A 24,266-nucleotide genomic window follows, 5' to 3' on the forward strand; every position below is an offset into this window, starting at 1 on the left:
AATAAATCTTCTCTGCATTCTTTCTGTCTTATTGATATCCTTCCTGTAGTTAGGTGACCAAAACTGCAGACAGTACTCAAAATTTTGCCTCACCATTATATCCCAACTCCTGTATTCAATATTTATGAAGGCCAATATGCCAAAAGCTCTCTTTGCAACTGTCCATCTGTGACACCATTTCAGGGAATTATAAATCTGTATTCCCAGATCCCTCTGTTCTACCTCATTCCTCAAGATAAATGCTAGTACCATTTACTGTACATGTCCTTTCTTGGTTTGTCCTTCTAAAATGCTACATGAAATAATTGCTGTAACTGTCATTTGTTGGTTCTCCATGTGACTCTCGGTTCCTCATCCACTCCTCCCTCCCCACCAATCATCCCCTTGGCAACTGCCCTGTGACCACAGGAGATCCTCCACTGGCCCCCACACGTCCTCCTTTACCATTATTCGGGGCCCCAAACTGTCCTTCCTAGTGAAGCAACACATTACTTGGTAATCTGCAGGGGTCATCTACTGCATTCATTGCTCCCACTGTAGTCTCCTCTATATTGGAGAGACTGGACGCAGACTGGGAGATCTTGGCTTGTCTGGATCTCCCAGTGGCCACCCACTTCATTTATCTGCCCTATTCCCTTGCTGGTTGTCTGTCCATGGTCTCCTGCACTACCAGACTGAGACCACCTGCAAAATGGAGGAACAACACCTCATCTTCCAACTGGGCACCCTACAACCAGATGGCAATAACATCAATCTCCAGTTTCTGTTGAAACCCCTACCCCTTTCTTCTTCCCCATCTCCTGTACTCTAACGCTCTCTTCCCTTTATCCTCTCTCCTTTCACAGAGCCAAAACTCAATTTTCATGTTTCCTCTTATCAAATCCAATTAACACCTTTTGTCTGTTGGTCTGTACTCCTCCCTCTCCCATTCTTCCCCTTCCCTTTAATTCAAGCGCCTGAGTTTTTTTTCATTCACATCTTGAGGATGGGCTCATGACCCAACCATTGGTAATATATCTTTACCTCCTAAGGATTCTGCAAGATTGGTTGTTCCTCCAACATTTCTGTTTTATTTCTCTTTTTGAGCCAAGTTTGTTAAGGAAAATGCTCTGTTCAGAAAGCCCTCCACCCCCATGCCAGAAAACCATTCTAACAACCGTAGCTTCCAGATCCAATACCAATAGAAAATCTATGGGAAAATGCAAAGATGATATATGATTGGACCTGTTTTTAGCTTTTCATGATTAATGAGGTCAAGAATGTCCAGTGTTGGGTTGCTTGGACTTAGCCAACAGAAGGAGATTGCTTATAAGGCAATTTGTCCTTGAGCATTTTTATCAAGCATCAGAAGGACTATTGTCATAAGAATGGCTTGTACAAAATAATTTCCATCAGGAGATAGTATGTGAAAGGAAACAATGCTATAATTTGGCACAGTTTTATTGTGGCTTAATTCTAGTGAATGACAAGAGTGATAATACAAGGAGACAAAGTCAGTGTCAACAGGGAATGGTTGGTTTCCTGAACACACTTTCGTAAAGACAATAACCCGACAAATTTTTCGAGGATTTGTGGGATTGTAAATTTATCTATAGCATAGGCTCAAGTCTTTTAACAGTTTAAAAATATGAGAAGGCTAGATCTCTACACATTACAATGATAAGAACACATGGTTTTTAAACTTTTGAAAATGCACTACTGTAAAAGAGAAGCATTTTGTTTCCTAAGTCAGAGACTCTGTAGTGTTTGTAATATCTTCTGAGGCAGTCCCTCATTGTTGAGGATGTCTTGCTTCCTTTTCCAGGCCTCTGGGCTTTGTTGAGGGAACCACAGAAAGTACTGGAAGTACACATTTTACTGACTTTTCTTTCTGCAGGTTTTGCATTATCTCTACATTCCCCATTACTGAGATTCAGTGGGTCTTTTCAGAAATCAGGAACCAGTGAAAACATTGCATTTTATAAGAAGGCTTTGAAAAGTCTTCCCTGTCTTCCTGAGATCTCTTGACATGTTAGCATTCTTGCATCAGGAGGTGTTGGTCTGCAGGTGATGCGACCTGGCTATTGGAGCTGGTTGAGTGGATTAAGGCCTCTGCTGAAGAAGTCGGCCTGAGAGTGGATTCTGATGTAACAGTGGTTTTGGAGAATTTTTTGAAGGCAGCATTGGTGATATTTCTTCACTAAAGTGCTTTGAGATGTCTACTGCATGATGTCCATGTCTCTAAAGTATAAGGAGGCCAGGATTGATGCTTGTCATAGACTATGATCTTATTGCAACATTTGCTATATTTGCACACAATTTCTTATCTGGCCAAAAGTTACGTTGACACACAGGAGAGCGTTTTCAATGTCATCGTTGAGAGGTAGTTTACAAGATTTTGAAAGTGATCCACATTGACCATTGCCATATTGTGAGTCTTGATTGTAGAGGACCATAATCTTCCAGATAATTAATATAAAGCTCAATATAAAGATTAACCCTACTGCTGCAAGGAAGTTAATGAAGGAGAGATGAGGTATTGCAGTGAAGAAGTTTGACAAGATACTGGTGGGATGACACAGCCTTGCATGCTGAGTATTCACCAGGATTAGATTTGTGGAATATTTGAATCATTGGTATCATGGTTTATATGTTATTATGCAGCAAAAACATATCTGAGGACTTCCAAATTTGTCATGGAATCTGAGTAAATCTGTTTCAGCTAGCAGAGTTGAATGCTCGATAAAGACATGTAAAAATACTGGAACAGCCCTGGATGTGAGGAAGGTTTTGGGACCCAGCTGAAGAAATCCTGGAGGATAGACGGTGATTGTCTCAGGGAGTGGCCCTGGTTACTCGCAGACAATTATTTGGAACCTTTCCTGGATGATTGGGGAGCAGGCCTCCTGGCAGTCAATCAGAGGATGACAAAGGAATGGTGCAGGGAGGTCAAGAAAAGGGAGGTGGAATGGATTTGAGAGGGAAGTAGATGGACTGAATTCGATGGGATGGTGTGGGATAATGGGCTGGGAAACAGATTGTTGGCCTAACAATTCTGTTCGAGAAGTGTTTTAACACAGGAAATGAGATTAGCATCAAATAAAAATCAAATATGAATTAAGCCATCATCTGAAATGAAAGCAAGTGTGTCGTCTTGTTGACAGTATCTCAATGGAGGATAGATTGAATTATTTAGTTCAAGTTGTATGTTTTCTTTAGTATTCTGCTCAATCAGAGACTTAAATTGCCAGATCGTCTGATTTGCTCCGGCCACTGAGTTTGCTTCTTTCACTGTTCCTTCTCTGATCAGCCACTGAGGTGTGTTTGTTGGGAAGCGGACTTTGTTCCTCCTGATTCCCCGGCTTGTCATCTGTTATGGAAAAATTTTCTCTGTTTTGCTTGGTAGAAACATTACCGTTGTAGTTGCGACGGACTGGATCAGGTTCGGTTAGAGGGGGGACATTGTAAAGTTGTGGGCCACTGTGGTTGGCAAAGTATTGGTAGTTGGGGGCGCAGGGTCCTGTTCTCTCACTCTCCACGAGGCCATTCTGAGTACAAGCAGCCTTTGTGGCACGATTGTGCTTGCTCCTTCTGTACTTCTTGAGTGCGAGATGACATACTTCAATAAGGTTCAAAAGCAGCGACAGACAAGCCATGGACAGCATGAATATAATAAAAATAGTCTTTTCAGTTGGACGGGAGATGTAACAGTCCACAGTATTCGGGCAAGGCAGATAACTGCATTTGTAGAGAGGCTTCAGCTCAAAGCCATAGAGATAATACTGGGCCCAAATGAAGCCAACTTCAAAGAGGGTTTTAAATATTATATTAAACAAGTAAGTGCGTAGAATTGCTCCTTGCAGTCTAGTTTTACCCTGGTCATCAAGTGTAGGGCATTTGATGTTCCTGGCATTTTGCATTAATGCTTCCTTCTCCCCAGGGGGGTATCTACTCATCTTCTCTTTCTCCTTCTGCTTCTGCTTCTCTTCCATTCGTACCAGATGGTAGACATGACCCAGGTAGACCAGTGTGGGGGTGGACACAAAGACGATCTGCAACACCCAGAAACGCATGTGGGAGATGGGGAAGATCCTGTCGTAGCAGACATTCTGGCAACCAGGTTGCTTTGTGTCGCAGGTGAAGAAGGATTGCTCATCCCCCCAGACTTTCTCGGTGGCAGTCCCCAGCACCAGGATACGGAAGATGAAGAGAGATGTCAGCCATACCTTCCCTACCACCGTCGAGTGCTCCTGCGCACTTTCCAGTAAATTGCCCAACAAACTCCAGTCACCCATTCTTTCCTGCTTTTAAACTAATGGGGGGGGGGGTGGGGGGGAAACAAAAGTCAGTATGATTAGCATTCCATCTCAATTTTTGTTGAAGTTTTATAGATTGGATGAGTCACACATTAACCTCTCTCCAACCACGGCCATCAGCAATCTCCATTTCCTGCAGCTCGAGAGATAAATTAAACCTTCTGAAGAACACACAAAATAAAACTGGAGGTGTTTTAGTGGCTACGTTGAAAGCTAATCTACTTAAAATGTTTATTCTGTTTCTCTCCACAAATGCTGCATGACCTGATGCGTGCATTTGTTTAACGTCACTTCAATTTTAGCGCAGTTATTGCTGTAAAAACCCTCAAATCCAAGCAAGAAACAGCATAATTCAGGTACCAATTTTACAAATGAAAACAATGAGCAAGTATCAAACAATAAAAGTTAAAGAAAACTTGAAAGCAAATTTTTATTAAAATGGTTTTAAGAGTAAAGGTGTTTGAAAGATTTTTTTAATGAAAAGCAGCATCTTCTGTATCACCAGTGAATTATAAAACCTGATTGGGAAGATTGAGTTGGGATTGAACCTATCTTTTTTAAATTTGCCAATGCCCTGAAAATAAAACATTTGAAGGATGGTTGAGGAGAGGAGGACTGCAGTGCCCAAGTGGTTTGATTTTCTTTTGAGCTTACCTGTGCTGAGGTTTAACTCGATGACTGTATTGGCTCAAATTGCTATGTCAACAAATCTTTGCTGACCTGATTTTAGTGGGGCAGGAGAGCAGGGAAAGTATTCTTCCAAAGCGCCAGCTTCGTGAAATTCAAATAACAATCAGCGAATAAAAATTACAGGCACCGATTTAAAAGCAAGTTGCTAGCTTTTGTATTGCCATCATGTGAAAGGTCAGAAATGAAATACAAGGTGCACTCTGTCCATTCCTACCCTGGGGCAAGACAAAGATGCCCTAAATGTCTCAAACAAAATGGAATACATGTCTGTGAGAATCACGCTGTAATCAGCTTAACTCCAGTCTATGTTCCACTTCGAGTGAAATGGTTGGATGTATTCAATTCACAGGGTTAACAAGTGTGAATACACCATTAATAATAAACCAAACAAAACATACATACACTTTAATTTTTAAAAAGCACAGTTAAAATGCAAGGCAACAATGAAGCTTTTTCTGAACATTGTTTCTGTCATGCTGATTCATGACAGAAAATGGCCAGAAGATGGAAAGGTACTAAGTTACTTCTAAAATGTACTTTTTAATGTTATAACCTGACAGGAAAAATATGAAGTGCTCAGGGTTACAATGAGACAACTGAAAGCTCCAAATGCAATCACAGCTGAAATTCCTTACAGATTAATTTCAGCTTGATAGTATTTTATGCTAAATACAAAAGGTCTCACAGAATTTAGAAGCTTAAAGTCGATATTATGTTTGGTTATACACCCATGGAACATGGTGGCACCAAATCCTAGGATCTAGCCCCAGGTGTGGAGAGATAACAGACCATCCCTAAACCAGATGAAAGCAAAATTCATTTTGCTGACAATCGGGAAAATTAATCTTAAATGATTAGAAACAGAGTCACAGTGGTCAGGTAAATAAGCTTAAAAATGTCATTTATGACCTATTCTATCAATGTTTGGTTCCTTTCACATTTTTGGCTGACAAATTAAAGCTGACAAATGGATAAACAAGAGCAGTAGGTATCTCATTATTGTTCCCAGCTATGAGGTGGTCAAGATTTTGCATTTATGTTATAATTCACTAGTAATTAAGAAATCCCTTTTATGTAAAACACTTATTACCTGGATCTCATTACATGAGCATCTGAAAGTCCTTGATATCAGGATCAATGTTCTTCCAAGAGGCATCAATGAGGCTCTTTTTGCACATACATAACTGTGATATGGAATATTGGTTCACAGGATATGAGGATATCCTACTTATCCTTTATAGGAAAGCAGGTAAATTACAAGATGTCATTCCTCTGCATTGTTCTAGTGTGTGTCCTGACAATGGATCATTAATTAAGCACAAAGAGCTCTTAATGATGAGTCAACAATGAGTCGCACTACAGCGAAGAGGTGGAAAATCTCATTATGTGGGTGCGAGAGTAACAACCTGAGGCTCAACGTGGACAAGATGAAGGAGGTAATCATGGACTACACATCAACAACTCTGTAGTGGAGAGAGTAGATAGCACCACGTTCCTTGGAGTCTACTTAACTTCTACAGGAGGTCAATTGAGGTCCTGGCCAGCTGCATCACATTGCAGAACATTTGCTGCAGAGAAAGGGTTTAGAGGTCAATCCACACAGGACCACAAGAGTGGCTGCGAGGGTCACTGGAGTCTCCCTACCCATCCATTGACATGATCTATTGGGATCATTGTCTGAAGAGGGCACACAAAATCGTTAAGGACCCCTCCCATATCGTACACAGCATCTACAGAGGTATCAGAGCCAGTATCACTGGGCTGAGAAAGAGATTCTCCCCACAGAAAGTGAGATTGCTGAATGACCAAAGGAACTGCTCATGCTAACCATTACAAAACAACATTTATTTATTCATATCTATGAATACTTGTCCTGCATATGTATTGACTATATGTGTGTCTGCATATTTTGCACCGAGGATCAGAGAAGACTGTTTCATCAGAATGTACTTGTGCAATCAGATGACAACAAACTTGACTAATAAGGAAACCACAATAAGGTGTTACAAAATGGAATACTCTTCCAAATGTAATAGAATTAAAAGTATACATAGCTTTCTGACTCGGTCTTATTTAGTAAGCACTGTGGCCAGGAAAAACCCCCAATTATCAATCCCTCTTGTGGTTAGTTGATTGATCTCACTTCTTCAAATTACCATTAAGAAATGGGAACATGATAATTAAGATGCTGGATTAGTAATCAAGAATCCTGGACAAGTGATCCAGAGATGCATGTTCATGTTACAACAGGGAAAATTCAGTTACTAAACTGTAATTAAAAGGCTTGTATCAGTTGTGGTAAATGACTAAGTTGTTGGTTAAAGACCCAACTGGTCTTATCACATCTATTAGACAATGAATTTTGCCGTCCAAATGATGTCAGGTTTGCAACAATAGACTGAAATGGTTCAATCAGAAACTCTACTGTAATGGTACTGCATGAATTTTGCTGATAAATATGAACAGTTCTGAATGAATTATGTGCTTGCAAGTCCTGAATTTACTGATGACTTGAGGCATTTGTATGTTTCAACAAGCTTTCCCATACACTTCCACACGGAGTTCAATGGAGGAGATGCATCTAAGTGAAAACCACCACTGAGGATTCAGTTCTTGGATCTTCTGACTTACCCACAAATCAATCTCGGGGCAGTATGTGGAAATGACCACTTTTACAATGCTATAGCCAACAAATCAATACACAGCTCAACTGTACATATCAATTTGTAAATGCTGGTCAATCGTTAAACATTTCCAACCTTGACAACAGCAAGTCCCAACTCCTGAGTGGGAAACACAGGGCTGGAGTACCAGCAACCCACTTGGACTGGGTAGCTAAGAGATGGTCCATATCAGCCTCATTAGAATTATATTTAAATGAACCTTATTTTTATAAAGTACATTATTTTTAATTCAGGTGGCTGGGAAAGCAATTCGCTTGGACATGCATGGAAAATTCCATTGTTGACTACATGGAGGTTTTGGCTTTGAATGCAGTGATTATTAGCAGAGAGTTACTAAACAAATACAAAAACTTGACACTTCGTACATGGTTTTTATTACACTTCTTTTTGGTAGATATTTGCCAATGAGTTAGTTCTCAAATACCAAACAAACTTGCCTAGAATGAGCAAATGAAGTTGGAAGGCTGAAACCGACATCACAGTCATGACTGAAAAAACCCTTACACAGAGGTTTTGATCAGAGGTAACTGGATAATGCTCAGTACTCTCAAAACCACCAGTCTTCGCATTTGGCCCACCACATCATACAATTCTAAAGGACTTGTTGCTGGTGAACTGAGTTTAGAAATGAAATTCCTTCCCAAAAAATGAAAACAAAGAAAATCTGAAAAGGCAGAAAACTTTGGAAAACACTCTGCAGATCAGATAACATCTGTGGAAAGAAAAGAGTTGACCTTTCACATTGAGGATCTGTCATCACAAGGGCATTTTCAGAATCCTGGAAACATTCCAAACATGTTCAAGTTTACTTGCGTTGAGTTGTTCTGGTACAACTGGATGATAGCAGTGCTCTCTGGTCTGTGGTGCAAATGCGCATAGACAAATTATACAATAACCCAGAATCAAAATACATATATTAAAAATAAATATTATTAATAAGTAGTAGAATCACAGGGAAGTGCAATTGTTTGAGCAGTCATTCAGCATTCCTACTGCCCATTGGGAAGAAAGTGTTCCACAGCCTGGTGGATCTGGCTGCATCTCTTTCCTTGACAGAGTAGCTGTAAGATGCTGTCTGCTGGGTGGTTGAGGTGCTCATTCAAGTCCTTTCATATAAGTCAAAAGAACTGAGATTGGACTTTGTTCATATGATTTGTTGTCAAATCATTCGACCATGGGTGCTCAACTTGAAATATTGTCTTTCTCCTCCAGCAGATGCTGCCTGATACCATTGCAAAGGATACCACTGGGTTCAGCAAATACATACTTGTAAAATAAACTCTTCTACTAAATAGGAACTACAGTTCATGCAGATTACTGTTTAAATAAGTGTGCAAGAACATTTAGACAAATGAGTAGATACTACCAAGTCAATGAACACATAACTGTTTGCATGTGTCATCAAAAATTGCAACAAAGAGGAATTTATGAGCTTGGAATCACATGAACCATCATAACTAAGTGACAATGTTCCACTTTGAGCATTCAGATCTTTTTTTACTTTTAACCACCACACAAACAGTATTCCTCTTTCATAAGTAAACAAATCTCTTATTGTTAATATTTTTATCTTTTGGGCTTTAAGGGGGATATGATGAGGTAAAAGTTCTGACAAAATAACACTCAACTCTCAGAAGTTCCAATCTGACACTAATGTGGTTTGTTTCCCTATTAGCCATAAGATTAATTCGAGTGGATATTCGTATAAAGTTGATGCTGGTGGATAAATGATTAGGGAAGGAATCCCAAGCCATTGGGACCAGACCACTGAGCAAGGGTTGTATATTTACGCTACATTACAAGAACTGGGGACTTTGAGTTATAATGAGATATTAGACAGTGGGTTCCTCTTCCTCAAGCATAGGTGGCTTTGTAGAAGTATATAAAGTCATGATGACATAGATAAGGTGAATAGTCTCTTTTTCCCAAGAAAGGGGATTATGAAACTGGAAGGCACAGATTTAAGGTGAGAGGGAAAAGATTTAAAAGGGATCTGAAGGGCAACCTTTTCCACCCAAAGGGTGATGTGAATACAAAATAAGCTGTCAGAAGGAGTGGTAGAAGTGAGTAAAATTACAGTATTTAGACAGGTACATGGATAGGAATGGTTTAGAGGGACATTGGCTGAATGCAAGCAAAGGGAGGTAAACTGGCTGGCGTCTGCAAGTCTGTCTGAAGCACTGACTGTAAAAATCTGCCTCTAAGTTCCATTAGAGCAACGTTTCTAGATTTCTCAAACAATTAGGGAAAGCAATAACAATGGTAACATTCCACTTCAAGACAAGTTTTGAATTTGCCTGCAGATCAATTATTCTGACACGCGACATTATCCCCAATTCACTGCTATGCCTTTGACTATCTGGCTAAAGTCGCAAAAGTGATCAGGGAAATCATACTTATTGCTGATAGCAGGGAGGAACTGACCTCTGACACCTGGAATGTGTTTCTCAAAAGAACTGCAAAATTCAGTAACAAGAGTTTTGTCACCGTCTCCTGGATTATTATTGGACATTAGATAAAGAAAAGTGATTTTTGGATCTGATTCTTTGTTAACATGCAGAATGAACCCAGGAAGATAACAGCAGTTCCTTAGTGGAGAAGGTCACTTCACTTTAGGATTTACCAGCACACACCTCTGGTGCTGCATAGACAGATGGTTGAATTGTATCTGATTCACAAGTGTAAGTGAGGAAGATGAAGTTGAGTACAGTGGGATAAATCTGATCAGGAGGGCATGTTCTACTCAGATGTAGGGACTGAACAATGGCCATATAGTCACTGCAGTTTCTCAATAAGCTGTAGTACCCCCGCCTGTAGCACACTGCAGTGCAAGGAAAATGACCAGATGCATTATTAAAACAGCCAGGTACATAAACACTTAAATTTTGTAGCAATTTTAGATGGTGGAGAGAAGAACTCAAGTTGTGGATGGGATGCCAACATTGTGGGTTGCTCTCTCCTGCATGTTGTTGATCTTCCTGTACTCAGCCAGCCAAGTGGAGATCATTCTTCCAATTAGCACTCTATAGGTGGCAGAAAGGATATGGGGTGTCAGGAACTGAGTCACTTGCTGCAGTATTTCCAACCTCTGACCTGCTCTTGTCCCAACATAATTGGTCCAGTTGGGTTGCAGGTTAAATATGATCCTCAGAGCATTGTGAACCCATGACTCTGTGGATGACCACATCATCATAGGTAGGGTTTTAAAGATGGAATATAGAAGAAAGATGGGGGACTTGTGACTTACCATGACAACAACCTCTCCCTTAATATTGGCAAGACCAAGGAACTGGTTATTGACCAGGAAGAGGGGAGAACTGTCTCTCTGGTTCACATCAATGGTGCTGAGGTGGAGATAGCAGGCAGCTTTAAGTTCCGGTTTAAACATCTCCAGTGACTTGTCCTGGTCCACCCATGGTCAGGAAAGCATGCCATCGCCTCTACTTCCTCAGAAGCCTGAGGAAATTTGGCAGGTCACCAGCATCCCTTCATGTCTTCTATGGATCACATCACAGTGTGATACAGGAATAGCTCTGCCCAGGACTGCAAGAAACTCCAGAGAGTTGTGAATGCAGCTAAAATCCTACACACTCTTTATCAACTCCATCTATACGTCCTGGTAACCTGGTAAAGCAGCCAACATATTAAAAAAACTTATCATAACCCAGCCACTATCTCTTCATTCCCCCTCCCATCAGGAAGAAGACTCACAAGTGTGAGATCATGCACCACCAGATTCAAAAACATTTTCTTTCCCATTGTTACAGACTCCTGAATGATGTATTCATCTTGGCTCTAAACCAACAGGACACTCTCATTAACTTTGGACCTCTGCACTGCATCTTAGTTCTTGAGCTATGCATGAAATGTCGACTGGTCTGCTCACTGAATTCTAGTGCATGTGTAAACAAAAACTTGTACTTGTAGATTAATGGTGAAGAAATCAAGAATAGGCTCTTAGATCATGTCTTATTGGAGATAACAATTGGCATTTAGCCCAAATTTTAAAATGGTCATGGTTGTGTTGCATGCAGGAGTGGACTGCTTCATTTGGTGAGGAGTTGTAAAAGGAATTGGACTCTCCTTTAGGCCCAGTAGTGGAATGAACACTGATTCAGTTGAAAATTTTGAAGGAGACATGGACTGATTACTGGCTTATTATGGAATAGAAGGCAGGAGATTTTACAATTAACGGGGAAGTGAAATGAAAGTGTTTCTACGTAAATGAGGCAATGGTAATCGTTTACTTGGAATTATATCTTCTAAATCCTCTCATATACTCGATCCAATCTCTTGGCAATGACAAAATATAATGTTAATAAATGAAAAAAAAGAGATTTTTTGTGATTGTAGGCTTCATGAACAACACACAGGTGCCCATTTTCATTTTTTGATCTTAAAACTTTCAGTTAATTTTTTTGTGGCATTTTTTGAAATAAATGTAAATAAGAGATTTCCAAAAGAAATCAATTATTCAACATTGATTAATTTCAGAGTACTTAATATGAATTACATTCATATTTATTAATCTCACTTCACACTTTAGAAGCACACTTCTAATTGGATAATATCCAGTACAAGATTATAGCTAAAATCCACGGTTAACCTCCTTCAAAGCCAAAAGAGCAATTATCCTCCAACAGCTATAAATAGGAAGTGGAAAGGGATATCTGAAGGGAGAATAATCCTGACAAAATAAAAGGGTGAAAAATATCTGGGATTGGGAATGGGACCTGAGCAATACTGCAGATTGACTGTGTGATAGTGAAGTGGATAAAGGATGGTGTATGGTGAATGCACAATTACAGAGCTTTCTTCACACACATCTTCTGTAAGATATTCAATTCTTTTCATAACTTTCTGGCTATGGGATGGTAATAAACAGTCCCCTTGTGTCATTCATTAACTCCCTTCACGGTAGCTTGTGCCGTTTCGAGCGTTTCTGTGGGTAATAGTTCTTGGGAATACTCAACTATGGTTTATTTTATCCTAAATTTGTCACACTATTCCTAACATTCATTAAACGGTGGGAAACAAAAATTTTTAATAACCACAGACTAATATAAATGTGTTCCTTGATCATCATTAGTTTTGCTTTTGAGGATCCTTTCAGATGTTACATCCTGGAATACTATATAATAGCAATAAAATATTCTGCTACGAAAAGGCATACAGCCATTCTGCAAAGCACTGCCAAATGCATCACGCAGCAGATGTCCAATCTATTGTTGCTCAACTCAGGTTTTTTTGTAGTTGAACTATTATTCCCACTCAAGCTAGGATAAAAATAAATGGTAACAAATCTGAGAGGGAAAGCTTCAGGTTGCCGTCTAATGCAGTGTTGAATCCTCTTGTATTTAAATATGAGAAAATGTTTTGCAGGCAATATGACAATTGATGGCATCGGTCCTTTAACAACCAGATGTTGCTCCCCTTAAGGTTTAGTGGATAAGGATACAGATCATGATACAGTTTTCTGACAATGTAATTGACCTCAATAACATTCTTGGACTAAGAAATGAAAAAAATATCTGATCAGTGTCTTAGCTCCTGCTTCAATGTGGAAAAATATGGACATTAATTGGGACAACACCTAGCACCAAACATGGCCATAATGCCCTCTCAAGAGCATGTCACCCTGCTCAGGTTCACTGCTGAACAATGACTGCCTGAGCAAGATACCAGGTGCAAGGCATCATCTGTGCAGGAGCCTAGACATCAAAACAGAGATCAGTGGATTCAAACATTCTGAGAGTTACAGGAAAAAGGGATGGTGCAAGAAAATGTTGCCAAGGACAAAGGAGTGAAGGGCCAAGTCATCCACTCTTCCTCTTAATTCCTTTGTTAAATGAATTGGTTTTATTTTCAATGCTTGATTCTTCTTAGCAATTTATCAGCATTTAGAGATCACCCGGCAAGTCAGAATCATACACATTACTGTCGTCTACTTATGTTTTGCTTGAAAACAGAAAGAGAATATTTGTACCCTGCTGTTGTGCACCACATGTCCCTTTCTTGGGGTGTTCGGGAACCTTTACTGAAAAGTATACTGCTGATGTCTGATGAATTTTCAAGACAGATATGTCTGTTTTGTATCTTTTATTTTTTTAATAATGCTGCAAAACCAGAACACAACAGCTATGAAGCAGGATTGTAGTATTTTTTTTTACCTGACTACCCTGATCAATGGAATTATACAGTGTTCTAGTTCCAGATTATAACATTTCCCTAATAGAATCAAAAAATATGTCCTTCCATGTTTTTAATTTATGCTGGACATACTTCCATGGGCACTAGAACAATTTAATTCAGTAGGCTTCCTTCATGAATCTTACTACCTTTTAAACTGTGAAGATAATAACTATATTTATACTTTGGTTTTTAACAATAATGCAAAAAAGTCTGACCTTGAAGTTTATCTGTTGCTTTTTCTATTGTAGACGGTTTTGATGAATATTCATTTTGCCATCCAAGGGCAATGAAGATAATTGTTTTGGCGTTATCAGAATGATACTCAACAAAGATCAGGAATCGGGGGGGTTGGCAGTAGATGGAGAATATGGAGGTCATCTGGAATGGCACCATTTGTGATCACAGAGATGGGAATTGAAAGGAAGTGTGGGTGATTTTTGATTTGTAGGGAGCTGTTAAAAAGCAACATATAAATATAATTATCATCTTATTAGTTAAGTAGGTTAAAATAAAAGATTTGTTGAGTTCTCACAGGGATGAATGTGCATAGACTTCGTCTATAAAAAGTTACACATTTTCGAGTTAGTGTAGCACCTGATTGATTCCTGAGATGCCTAATGAAGAAGTTCCAGAGTTGAATGATACAAGTTTAAATTTATTACATTTAGAAAATAGATAATTTGTATGAATCACACAGAATTCCAAAAGGGATTAGGTATCAACCACTTGTTTGTAAATATAACAGAATGGGGGGGGGGGGGTGGGGACACAATTCTGGGAAAAGAGGTCAGCATTTAGGACAGATGAGATGAATTTTTTTAAGCAGTGTGTTTCTGGAAATCTCTCTTCCGTTGGTAAGAAATGTTCAGCTGTTAATTATGCTCAAGATTGAGATCAATAGATTTTTTTGCACTGAGGTAGTGAAAGGGCATTGGGATTGTGGTCAGGAGTGGAGGCTTGTGTTTGGCAACAGTTTTACTGGATAGGAAAGTAAGGAAACGATAGATAAAATACAGGTGACAAAAGATAACATCATCCATTTTGGATACAAGAAATAGAAAGAGAGCACTTTTAAGTGGTAGATGACTGAAACTGTTGGTCTTGAGAGAGGCTGTGCACTTGCAAGAACAATAAGCATTTAGGAAATCAAATGGCATGTTGGGTTTTATTGCGAATAATGGAGATATGTTTCTTCAGATGCTTAGGGCCCTGGTGAGACCATGTCTGGAATACCATGCAGAGATCTGGTCTCTGAGATGGAGGAACATCAGGTGAGATGATGTTGAACAGATGAGGCCTATATTCTTTTGGCCTTGAGACTGATACATTTTCAAATATTTATAGATTAGTGAAAGAACTGGGTACAAGGTCAGTCATGATCTTACTGAGAATGAACAAAGGACTGAATGATTCACACTCAGCAGATTCAAGGGCAGCTTCTTTCTGCCATTATCAGGCCCTTGAATGGCCCTCAAAATAGTAAACATACACTGCTCTTGATCCGCACCAACTGATCTCTCTCTGTAACTCTGCTCTTCTACTTCTGTGTCTTTCTTGTACTATTTATGAAATTTTGAACTGGTTTGCTCACAAAACAAACTCTACCACTGCACACTGGTGGATGTGACATTGAATTTGAATGATTCTCTTTCTTAGACATTATCCTTTAATGTCTCTCCTGCATTGTCTTCCCTAGAGGGTCTGCTTTTGTGTTCTAGCAGGTTTTTATTCATCAGATTGTAGGCCATATTATTTCCAGTAGTGGTTTCTCCTTATCTCATACAGGTATGATGTGTCTCCCTTTGCATTCCCCCATTCCCCATTTATAATTTGTCACTTAGCAATAGCATCAACATATGTGGGTCATCTTCTCATAGTAAATATAGGCAAATGAGTCCCAGCTCTAATTTGCCTCTGCCCCTCACTGCATTAACTATATCATTCATTTGCTTGGCAAATCCAGTCCTGATGTTAGACAATCTGATGTTTACAGGTGGGTCGAAGACTCCAAACACTTACCACCAATTCCATTCCCATCCTGGTCAGACTGAAATTTGCATCTTCATTTTCTTTGATTTAGTTTAATCCTGATTTTAATTTCCAAAGAATGGCAGATGGAATTTAACTTGGACGAGTATGAATTGTTTAATTTTGGTAAGTTAAATATTGGAGGACTTCACAGTAACTGGTGAGTGTTGTAGAACAGAGAGACCTAGGGATAAAGGTACATAGTCCCTTGAAAGTGGTGACACCAGTCGACAGGGTGGTGAGGAGGGCATCCGGCACACTTGCCTTTGTGGATCAGGGCATTGAGTACAAGAGTTGGGGCGCCATGTTATAACTGTACAAGATGTTGGTGAGACCACACTTGGGAAGTATTGTGCGTAGTTCTGGTCAGCCACCTTTCAGAAAGGTAACATAAAGCTGGAAATGGTGCCCAAAAGTTTCACGAGGATGTTTTGGGAAATAGTGGGTTTCAGTTTATAAGAAGCTGGGGACCTTAAAATTGTTTATAAAATCATAAGATTTTTCCCTGCATAGGGGTCTAAAACGAGAGGGCTTAGATATGAGGTGAGAAGGGAAAGATTTAAAAGGGACTTTTTCACACAAATATAAATGACATTTGGACAAGTACATGGATAGAGTAATTGGATTGTACAGCATTGTAATTGTAATTGGATCGGCCCACCTCAGCCAAGCCAACCAAATGAACAGGAAAGGTTTAGAAAGGTATGGGTTGAACACAGGCAAATGGGGAAAACTTAAGTTGACACCTTATAGTCAATGTGAACAAATTGGGACAAAAGACCTGTCTCCCTGCTGTAAAACTTTATGATCCTATGACTTAATCTGCTCCATCCTAAAGATGGCCTCCTGCCACTTTATCACTATTTCCATCTTTGCCTATAATGGTCCATCAATATGAGTCGATCATGTTTAGTTGCCTTCAGTTATCTGCTGGCTAATTTCCTACAACTCCTCTGTAAACTACAGCTCATTGAGAACCCCATTGTACCTATCCTATAATAAGTATAATAGAATCCTTCAGAGAAACACACAGATGACTAAAACCTGTCAGTATTAATCTACTTATTTTATAAACTATTTTCAATAAATCAGTCCTAGGCAATTTATATGCCTTCACAGCACTCTCTGAGGTAAACAGAAAATCTGCAGATTTGGTTGTTCGCCATAAAAATGCCTGCTGGTCACGAGTTATATTCTTATTCCATATAATTCATTGAAATTTGCTCTCAAACCTTGATTATTCTCTTTCTGACATTCTGCCGAGGATCTGGTATTCTTTTTGCATCTCATTCCCAGATATATTTATGTGAAAGCTCACTTCAGAGCAAGAAAATGCAGATCCTAATTCATGTTGAGGGATAATTTAAGTAATTATATTTATAGCTTTGTGGTATAGTTAGATATAAAACGACACACATTTTTGTTTAAAAATTTTGTACTTGGAAGGTGCTGGTATTCTATTCTTAAAACTAAATTTTAAATTATGTATCCAAAGGTTGACCACTTAGACATCTATTTGCATTTATTATTTCTAATATTGAATTTATTTGGAAATGCTTGAAAAAGACTTGCATTTCATGTCCTTTTCAGCATGTCCCAAATAGATATTTCAAATGTACTTACTTCTGAGATGTATGAAACACAGCAGTCAATTTAAGATCCATGGCAGAATCATACTAAGTACAAACAAAGAATTGCTGGAGGAACTCTGCAGGTCAGATTGCAACCTTGGGTATAAATGGTTTGTCAATGTTTTGGGTCTATTCTTATTTAGGCAAAGGGGAAAGGTGTGGGGGAGGGGGGGGAGTTCTACATATATAAAATGATAAAAGTGGGAAGAAGATAAGGGAGGACCCAAGAGTGAAAGAGTATTGTACAAAGACGTGAGAACCAAAGGAAGGCAAATGGAATAAAGCATTCATTTCAATTAGTATGTTAAAGCAATGATGTAATGCTGAGGCTTTACCACATTTGGAATATTGTGAGCAGTTTTGGGCTCCATATCGAAGGAAGGATGTACTGGTAGTGGAGAGAGACCAGAGGAGGTTAACAGGAAGGAATCCAAGATGAGAGGGTTAACATATAACGAGCATTTGCTGGCTCTGGGTCTGCACTCACTGGATGGGGAAGAGCTGATCAAAACATTGAAAGGGCTGGGTTGAGAAAAAGTGGACATGTTTCCAGTAGTGGGAAAGTATAGGCCACTGACTTAGAAATAAAAAAGACATCCCTTTAGAACAAAGATTAAGAGATTTTTTTCAGGCAGAGGGTGGTGAATCTGAATCTATTTGAATTTGTTACTACACTCGGTTGTGGATGGAGGCCAAGTCCTTGGGTATATTTAAAGCAGTGGTTGATAATTTCTTGATTAGTCAGGGTATCAAATGCTATGGGGAGAAGGCAGGAAAAGCAGTTGAAAGGAAAAATAAATCAGCTGTTATTTGAATGGTGGCACACACTCAAGGGGCTGAATGGACTGATTTTGATCTAATATGTTATGGTCTTGTAATGAATTTGTTTTGATGGTTCTTACTTTCAAATGATTGCACTTTGTTAATCCTTACCTTGCAGGAAAGTGCTTTTAGACATCCTAGGGTTGTGAAAGTTGCTATATAAAGGTAATCTTTTTTTTCTCCTTTTATTTCTTTGCATGAACAATTTCACCCATTCTGTCATGTGAGCATTCTTTATTATTGTCGTCATTTGATTGCCATTTTAAATGGAGACCATAACCTTGTGATCAACTGTCCACAAATCTTGTTGGTCACGTTGCAAGCTGTAAAATCCAGTTGCACACTGTTCTCCGAAGTCACACTGAGACCCAAGCATGTGGTGAATCTACCCTCCACACTAGTCTCCTCGAATGTGGGTAGAGTAGCACCAGGGGACACACAAGAGACTGCAGATGCTAGAGTCTGGAGGAACTCAGCAAGTTGTGCAGCATCAATGGGAGAAAAAGAACAGTTAACATTTCAGGCCAGAACCTCCCACTGCATATGTCAGCAACAACTTTGCCTTGGTGAGAACAAACTGTATTTAACTGTCTATCCTCATTAACATGGAATCTTTCACTGTCTGGAACAAGTAATGAAAAGAATCATGGGGGAAGCAGAGGAATTCTGGTGATTTGTAATAGTTTTTTTTTCCTTTCCATAATGATATGTTGCAGCATATGTGTAATGATACCATGCAGCCTGATCTGAGCCAACCCAGAATTACCAGCAATTTTATTAATACCTCGCAACCTAATTATATTTATATCCTGTAGACAGTTGAGGGGCCACTTTCATAATTTCAGTTGTGCGATTCAAAGATCTGAACCGGTGTTTTACCTTTCTAGATTATCTTTGTGATATGATGAGTTTTAAGTTTTAGCAATTGAACGCAGAGGAAATCAAAGTCTTTGACAGTGGCGCCTCTCAAACTATTTCCAGCCATGTGTTGAGAGGTTCTCATTATCCATCACATTATCAGCCTTTTCCTCACCTCAGCCAATGAAAAAAATGTGACCAGTTACTTTTCCTGATCCCTTCCCTCTGCCTCTAAAACGTTGCTGCCCAGTGCAATCTTTGTTCACTCATCCATCATTCCCAACCTCGCTGATCTCCATGGTTCTTCCACCCTAAGTGAAAGAATTTTGTCGTCTTTGTCACTTCATGATCCGGGTCATTCCCCAGCTCTTTCCACCCCTGTAGGCCAACATCACACAACACAACACATGCTTTCCTGATCCAGTTCTCTTGTGCGCTCACACTATTGACAGCTGCCTCAAACTATCTCTGAATGAGAAGCATACTGCTTCATACTTCATTCTAAAGAAGCTAACTGGTTAAGAACTTCACTGCAACCAGTGTGTCTATATTTGTATCAATCTTTTGTAGTTCTTGGTATCAGGATCTCTGAAATAAACTATTTTGTCATTCAAATTTAAAAATTTGTACTGATTATTTTTTCACTTGAATATTGCTCACTTAAGCTTCTTTTAAACCAATGGTTCTCAGCCACTCACATCCCACTTTAAGTAATCCCTATGCCATCAGTGCTCTGTGATTAGTGAGGGATTGCTTAAGGTGGGATGTGAGTGGAAAGAAAACATATGAAAATCACTGTTTTAATCGTACCTAATTGGCTCGTTATGTGCACGGTTTCCTAACTCCAAAGGAAATGGGCTACTGACAATTTTTCTCAAGCAAAATATTTCAGTAACAATTGGGTCTAGAGCAGTGGTTCTCAACCTTCTCTCCCCCCCCCCCCAAACTGACATACCGCCTTAAGCAATCCCTTACTAATCACAGAGCATGATGACATAAGTATTACTTAAAGTGGTATGAGAGTGGAAAGAATAAGGTTAAGAACCACTGTTTTAAAGGGAATACATTTCAGATTTGGAAGAAGTAATAAGATTTCTCAATTTCCACACCAACTATTGCTACCAGTTTATGTTCCAATGCAGACGCAGAATTAATTAATCTCTGTCTCTCATCAGATGTGGGATTTGGTTCATTATTTTTGTCATGTTTTCTTCCCCTACTGTAATGTTTCCTTTATCGTGAGTCATTCTTGTGAACTAACATCAAAATTTTACCAAATCAATGATTGTTCAGACAAAGTTATAAACAATCCTCAAGTGGTTTGTGGTCTGATGCTGGATGAAAAGATACAGAGGGATCTGAGACAGAAAGAGTCTCGGCTTTAAAACATCCAAATACATGATGATGTTGCACCCCCCCCCTCCCCACCAAGTCAGTGCAGTGTCACAGCTGGCAGATCCACTGCCTCACAAACGTGGGTTCGATCCTGATCTCGGATTGAGTCTGTCGAGTTTTCTGCCTTTCACCATCTTGATTTCCTCCAGTCACCTCCATTTTCCTCCCTCATTCCAAATCCATGGGCAGTTATGTTAAATGGCCACAGCAAATTGTCCCAGGGTGTAGGCGTGTGGTAAATGCTGTGCCCAAACCCCTGTTTCCTCACTGTGTATCTCTATGACTCGGCTCTTGTAGATGGGTGAATGGGTGGTTGGTGGACCGAAGGACCTGTTTCTGTGCTGTGTGACTCTGTAACCATAGCTCATTAGACATTGACAAGACATAGGAGAGGGTGCATTTCCTCACTGTGTATCTCTATGACTCGGTTCGTGTAGATGGGTGAATGGGCGGTTGGTGGACCGAAGGACCTGTTTCTGTGCTGTGTGACTCTGTAACCATAGCTCATTGGACATTGACAAGACATAGGAGAGGGAGCATTTCCTCACTGTGTATCTCTATGACTCGGTTCCTGTAGATGGGTGAATGGGCGGTTGATGGACCAAAGGATCTGTTTCTGTGCTGTGTGACTCTGTAACCATAGCTCATTGGACATTGACAAGATATAGAAGAGGGAGCATTTCCTCACTGTGTATCTCTCTGACTCGGTTCGTGTAGATGGGTGAATGGGTGGTTGATGGACCGAAGGACCTGTTTCTGTGCTGTGTGACTCTATAACCATAGCTCATTGGACATTGACAAGATCTCGGAGAGGGAGCATTTTAGATTCATACACAAGCTTGTATCAGAGGATGAGTGCAAAGAAGAGGATGAGTGCAGATATTGTCCCACTTCATTCTCTCTGGGAAGATTTTGTTTCTTAGCAAGGATTATTTGCAATTTTTACCCGGCTCCTGACCATCTAAAGACATGGGGCCTTTGAAAGTAGCTGTGTTGGTTACTCTTGTGTCCACGGATTACAAAAGACCAAAAGCCTTTTGAAAACATCTGCATTTTTCGCCCAGTCTTACTAATCCCAGGCCCCTGAATGAGTCCAGCGCGGCGAGAGCTGCTGTCTTTCCCTTTCGAGGGCTTTTGTGCAAACAGGAGAGTGAGGAGATGGACATCAGTGGAGAAACAGCGCGGGGAGAGAGTGGCAGCTTGGACAAAGTGGGGGGAGGACTCTGGTTCAGGAGATGAATGGTGGCTCGACTGCATCAGGGGAGCGCGAACTTGATGTAAGACATTGATCGCCAGACCCCGAGACGGCGGAGAGCGGCAAGTCAGTCACCACCAGGTTGTGGTCTCATAAATTGGGTTGGGGAGGGAAATGGTTCCCGAATGTGTGATTTAAATGTTAAAATCCTCATTCCCACGCGGTCATCCTAAGATCTATATGAATCCCTCCAAAAAGCTGCATTACAGACTTCTGAAACTTTTTAAACCTGAAATGTTTCCCTAACTCCCCAAACTATAAAATACGCTCTGCCGTCATGCACCTTACGGATGTTGCAGGAATCTTGTCAAAAGGATCCTTCCGAGCCCAGTTTTCTCACTGGGAGGAGAGACATCGCCAGAGCAGCTCCCAGCACATCCACCTCTCCGGTCGCTTCCCTTCCGCGTCTACGGATCTCTCGGACTCCCTGACAGCTCGACCATCATCTCTCGAACCCGGCTCACCCGCCACTCGCGAACTTCAGCAAAAAGTTTTTAGTTTGAAAACAAATGATGCTTGAAATGAACGCGACCTGCAGGAAAGCCGTGTTCAAAGCGCCGCGGGATCTGATCCCTGCCCTTAATTGATTGAGCGCCTTGCCCGCTGACTCCGTATTTGAAGCAATTCTTGGCAGGGAAGTTGGGCCAAAACTGAGTGACGGGACCGACAGCCAATGGCACCTTCCCGCAGCTCCGAACCCATTCTAAAAATAATCACGGCAGTGCTGGTTTCAGGGTGGGACTTGTTTTTATCAATCCCAGCCTGGAATTCGGATGGGCTCGTTGTCTGCCTGGCTGCCAGGGTTACGACTGAGGCTCGCTTCCCCGTCCTTTTCATGCCTGTTGCAACTGAGCTGGTGCCGACAGGACCGAGCCTGCAGTAATGTTCTCTCCCAACAGCTCCCAGCATGTGGACGGTTCACTAGATGAGCCCCCTTCGGACATCGGTCCCACCGTGGAGCCCCACCACTTCACATCGCCACGGTCCCACCGTGGAGCCCCACCACTTCACATCGTCACGGTCCCACCGTGGAGCTCCACCACTCCCCATCGTCACGGTCCCACCGTGGAGCCCCACCACTCCCCATCGTCACGGTCCCACCGTGGAGCCCCACCACTTCACATCGTCACCGTCCCACCGTGGATCCCCACCACTCCTCATCGTCACGGTCCCACCGTGGAGCCCCACCACTTCACACCGCAACGCCAAGATGCACTGCATTTCCGCCAAGTGTCCGCGATAAACGGCACCGTTGATGGACTGGTGGAAGCTGGCAGTAACCTCATCCAATGACAGCCAGTTCCCCAAACTCCAACACCGTGAAGACGGTTCCTTTATTGCCGACACGGGGAGGGACAGAGAGCCTCTCAAACTCATTCGCCGTGTCCTATTCACTGCAGGCAAGAGCGGCTGTGATGGATGGAATGTGACCCGGGACAGGACGGCGCTGCTTTTCCCGGCCTCTGAGTCACAAGTTGCAGCCCCTGAATAAAACACATCACCCCGGGCTCAGGCCGAACGTGGGGGCTCAGGCATCCTGTCAGACGTGGGACCGATCCCTTCGTAGGGTTGAAAGAATCTCTCCCTCGGGCAACATATCCGATGCTTCTAACTTTGTTGGACCATTTGAAATCATCCAGCTCAGAAACGGGTCCTTCATCTCCCCCCCCCCCCCCCCTTATCTACACGAATACTAATGACCCCCATTCAGTCCGTAGTCTGTTCAAGTATTTGTCTAAATGCCTCTTTACATCTAAATCCACCACCTCCTCCTCCTCCGGCAGCCAGTTCCAGATATTGTGTCCAAAATCGGGTTAACGCACGATCTTTTGCCCAGAGGACAATGGGTTAAGGTGAGGGTGATCACTTTTAAAATGCCCTGTTATTTTTAACCCTGCAGGTAGGTGGGACTAGAGGAGATCACTTCGATCGGTACGGACTAGAGGGGCCGAGATGGCCTGTAATGGTTATCCAGTTATATGGTTATATCCTTCAGCTTTAAAAACAACTCCTTCATCAATTGATTTGTGCATCACATACCATACTAAATATGGGTAATCTGCAAGTCCTCCCTTGGGCTGTTCTCTGCTCCATTATGTACCTTAAATGTACCTTTAAAGTGAAGCCTACATCTCTTGAATTCTACCACCATCCTTCACCAACAGGGTAGCTCAGCTTTGAAATTAACTGTGTTGAAATAGAAAACAAGTCCATTTCATAGCTTGAATAAATGAAAGCAGATAATAAGACCATGGTTGGACGTCTTTCTCAGTCACAACTTTCTCAGCATGCTGAGGAGGACCAGAGGTTATTAAGATTGATGATCATATGCTCTGCTAAAGGATGGTTTATAGAAACCTTACGACAATAAAATAGCATTGATAGGGAATAGCTCTTTGTTTCTCATTACCTGATG

The 24,266-nt window shown here is 40.9% G+C and overlaps 1 protein-coding gene and 1 long non-coding RNA gene across 3 annotated transcripts in view; one reads left to right on the plus strand and one right to left on the minus strand.

Moving 5' to 3' along the window:
- Positions 1 to 24,266, plus strand: part of LOC138740352 (uncharacterized) — a 47,626-nt gene that overhangs the window by 1,652 nt on the left and 21,708 nt on the right. The window lies entirely within an intron of this gene.
- LOC138740351 (gap junction alpha-3 protein-like) lies at positions 1,425 to 22,416 on the minus strand. 2 transcript variants are annotated; one of them, XM_069892881.1, is made up of 2 exons: positions 22,139 to 22,416; positions 1,425 to 4,291 (listed from the first exon to the last, which is right to left on the minus strand). In XM_069892881.1, exon 2 carries the CDS (start codon positions 4,272 to 4,274, stop codon positions 3,219 to 3,221), a length of 1,056 nt encoding a protein of 351 aa, XP_069748982.1. In that variant the 5' UTR covers positions 4,275 to 4,291; positions 22,139 to 22,416; the 3' UTR covers positions 1,425 to 3,218. The 2 variants fall into 2 exon arrangements, with proteins under 2 accessions (XP_069748982.1, XP_069748981.1); XM_069892880.1 differs by having other exon boundaries at positions 22,134 to 22,416.

Source organism: Narcine bancroftii, chromosome 8, assembly GCF_036971445.1.
Source record: "Narcine bancroftii isolate sNarBan1 chromosome 8, sNarBan1.hap1, whole genome shotgun sequence".
Lineage (NCBI taxonomy): Eukaryota > Metazoa > Chordata > Chondrichthyes > Torpediniformes > Narcinidae > Narcine > Narcine bancroftii.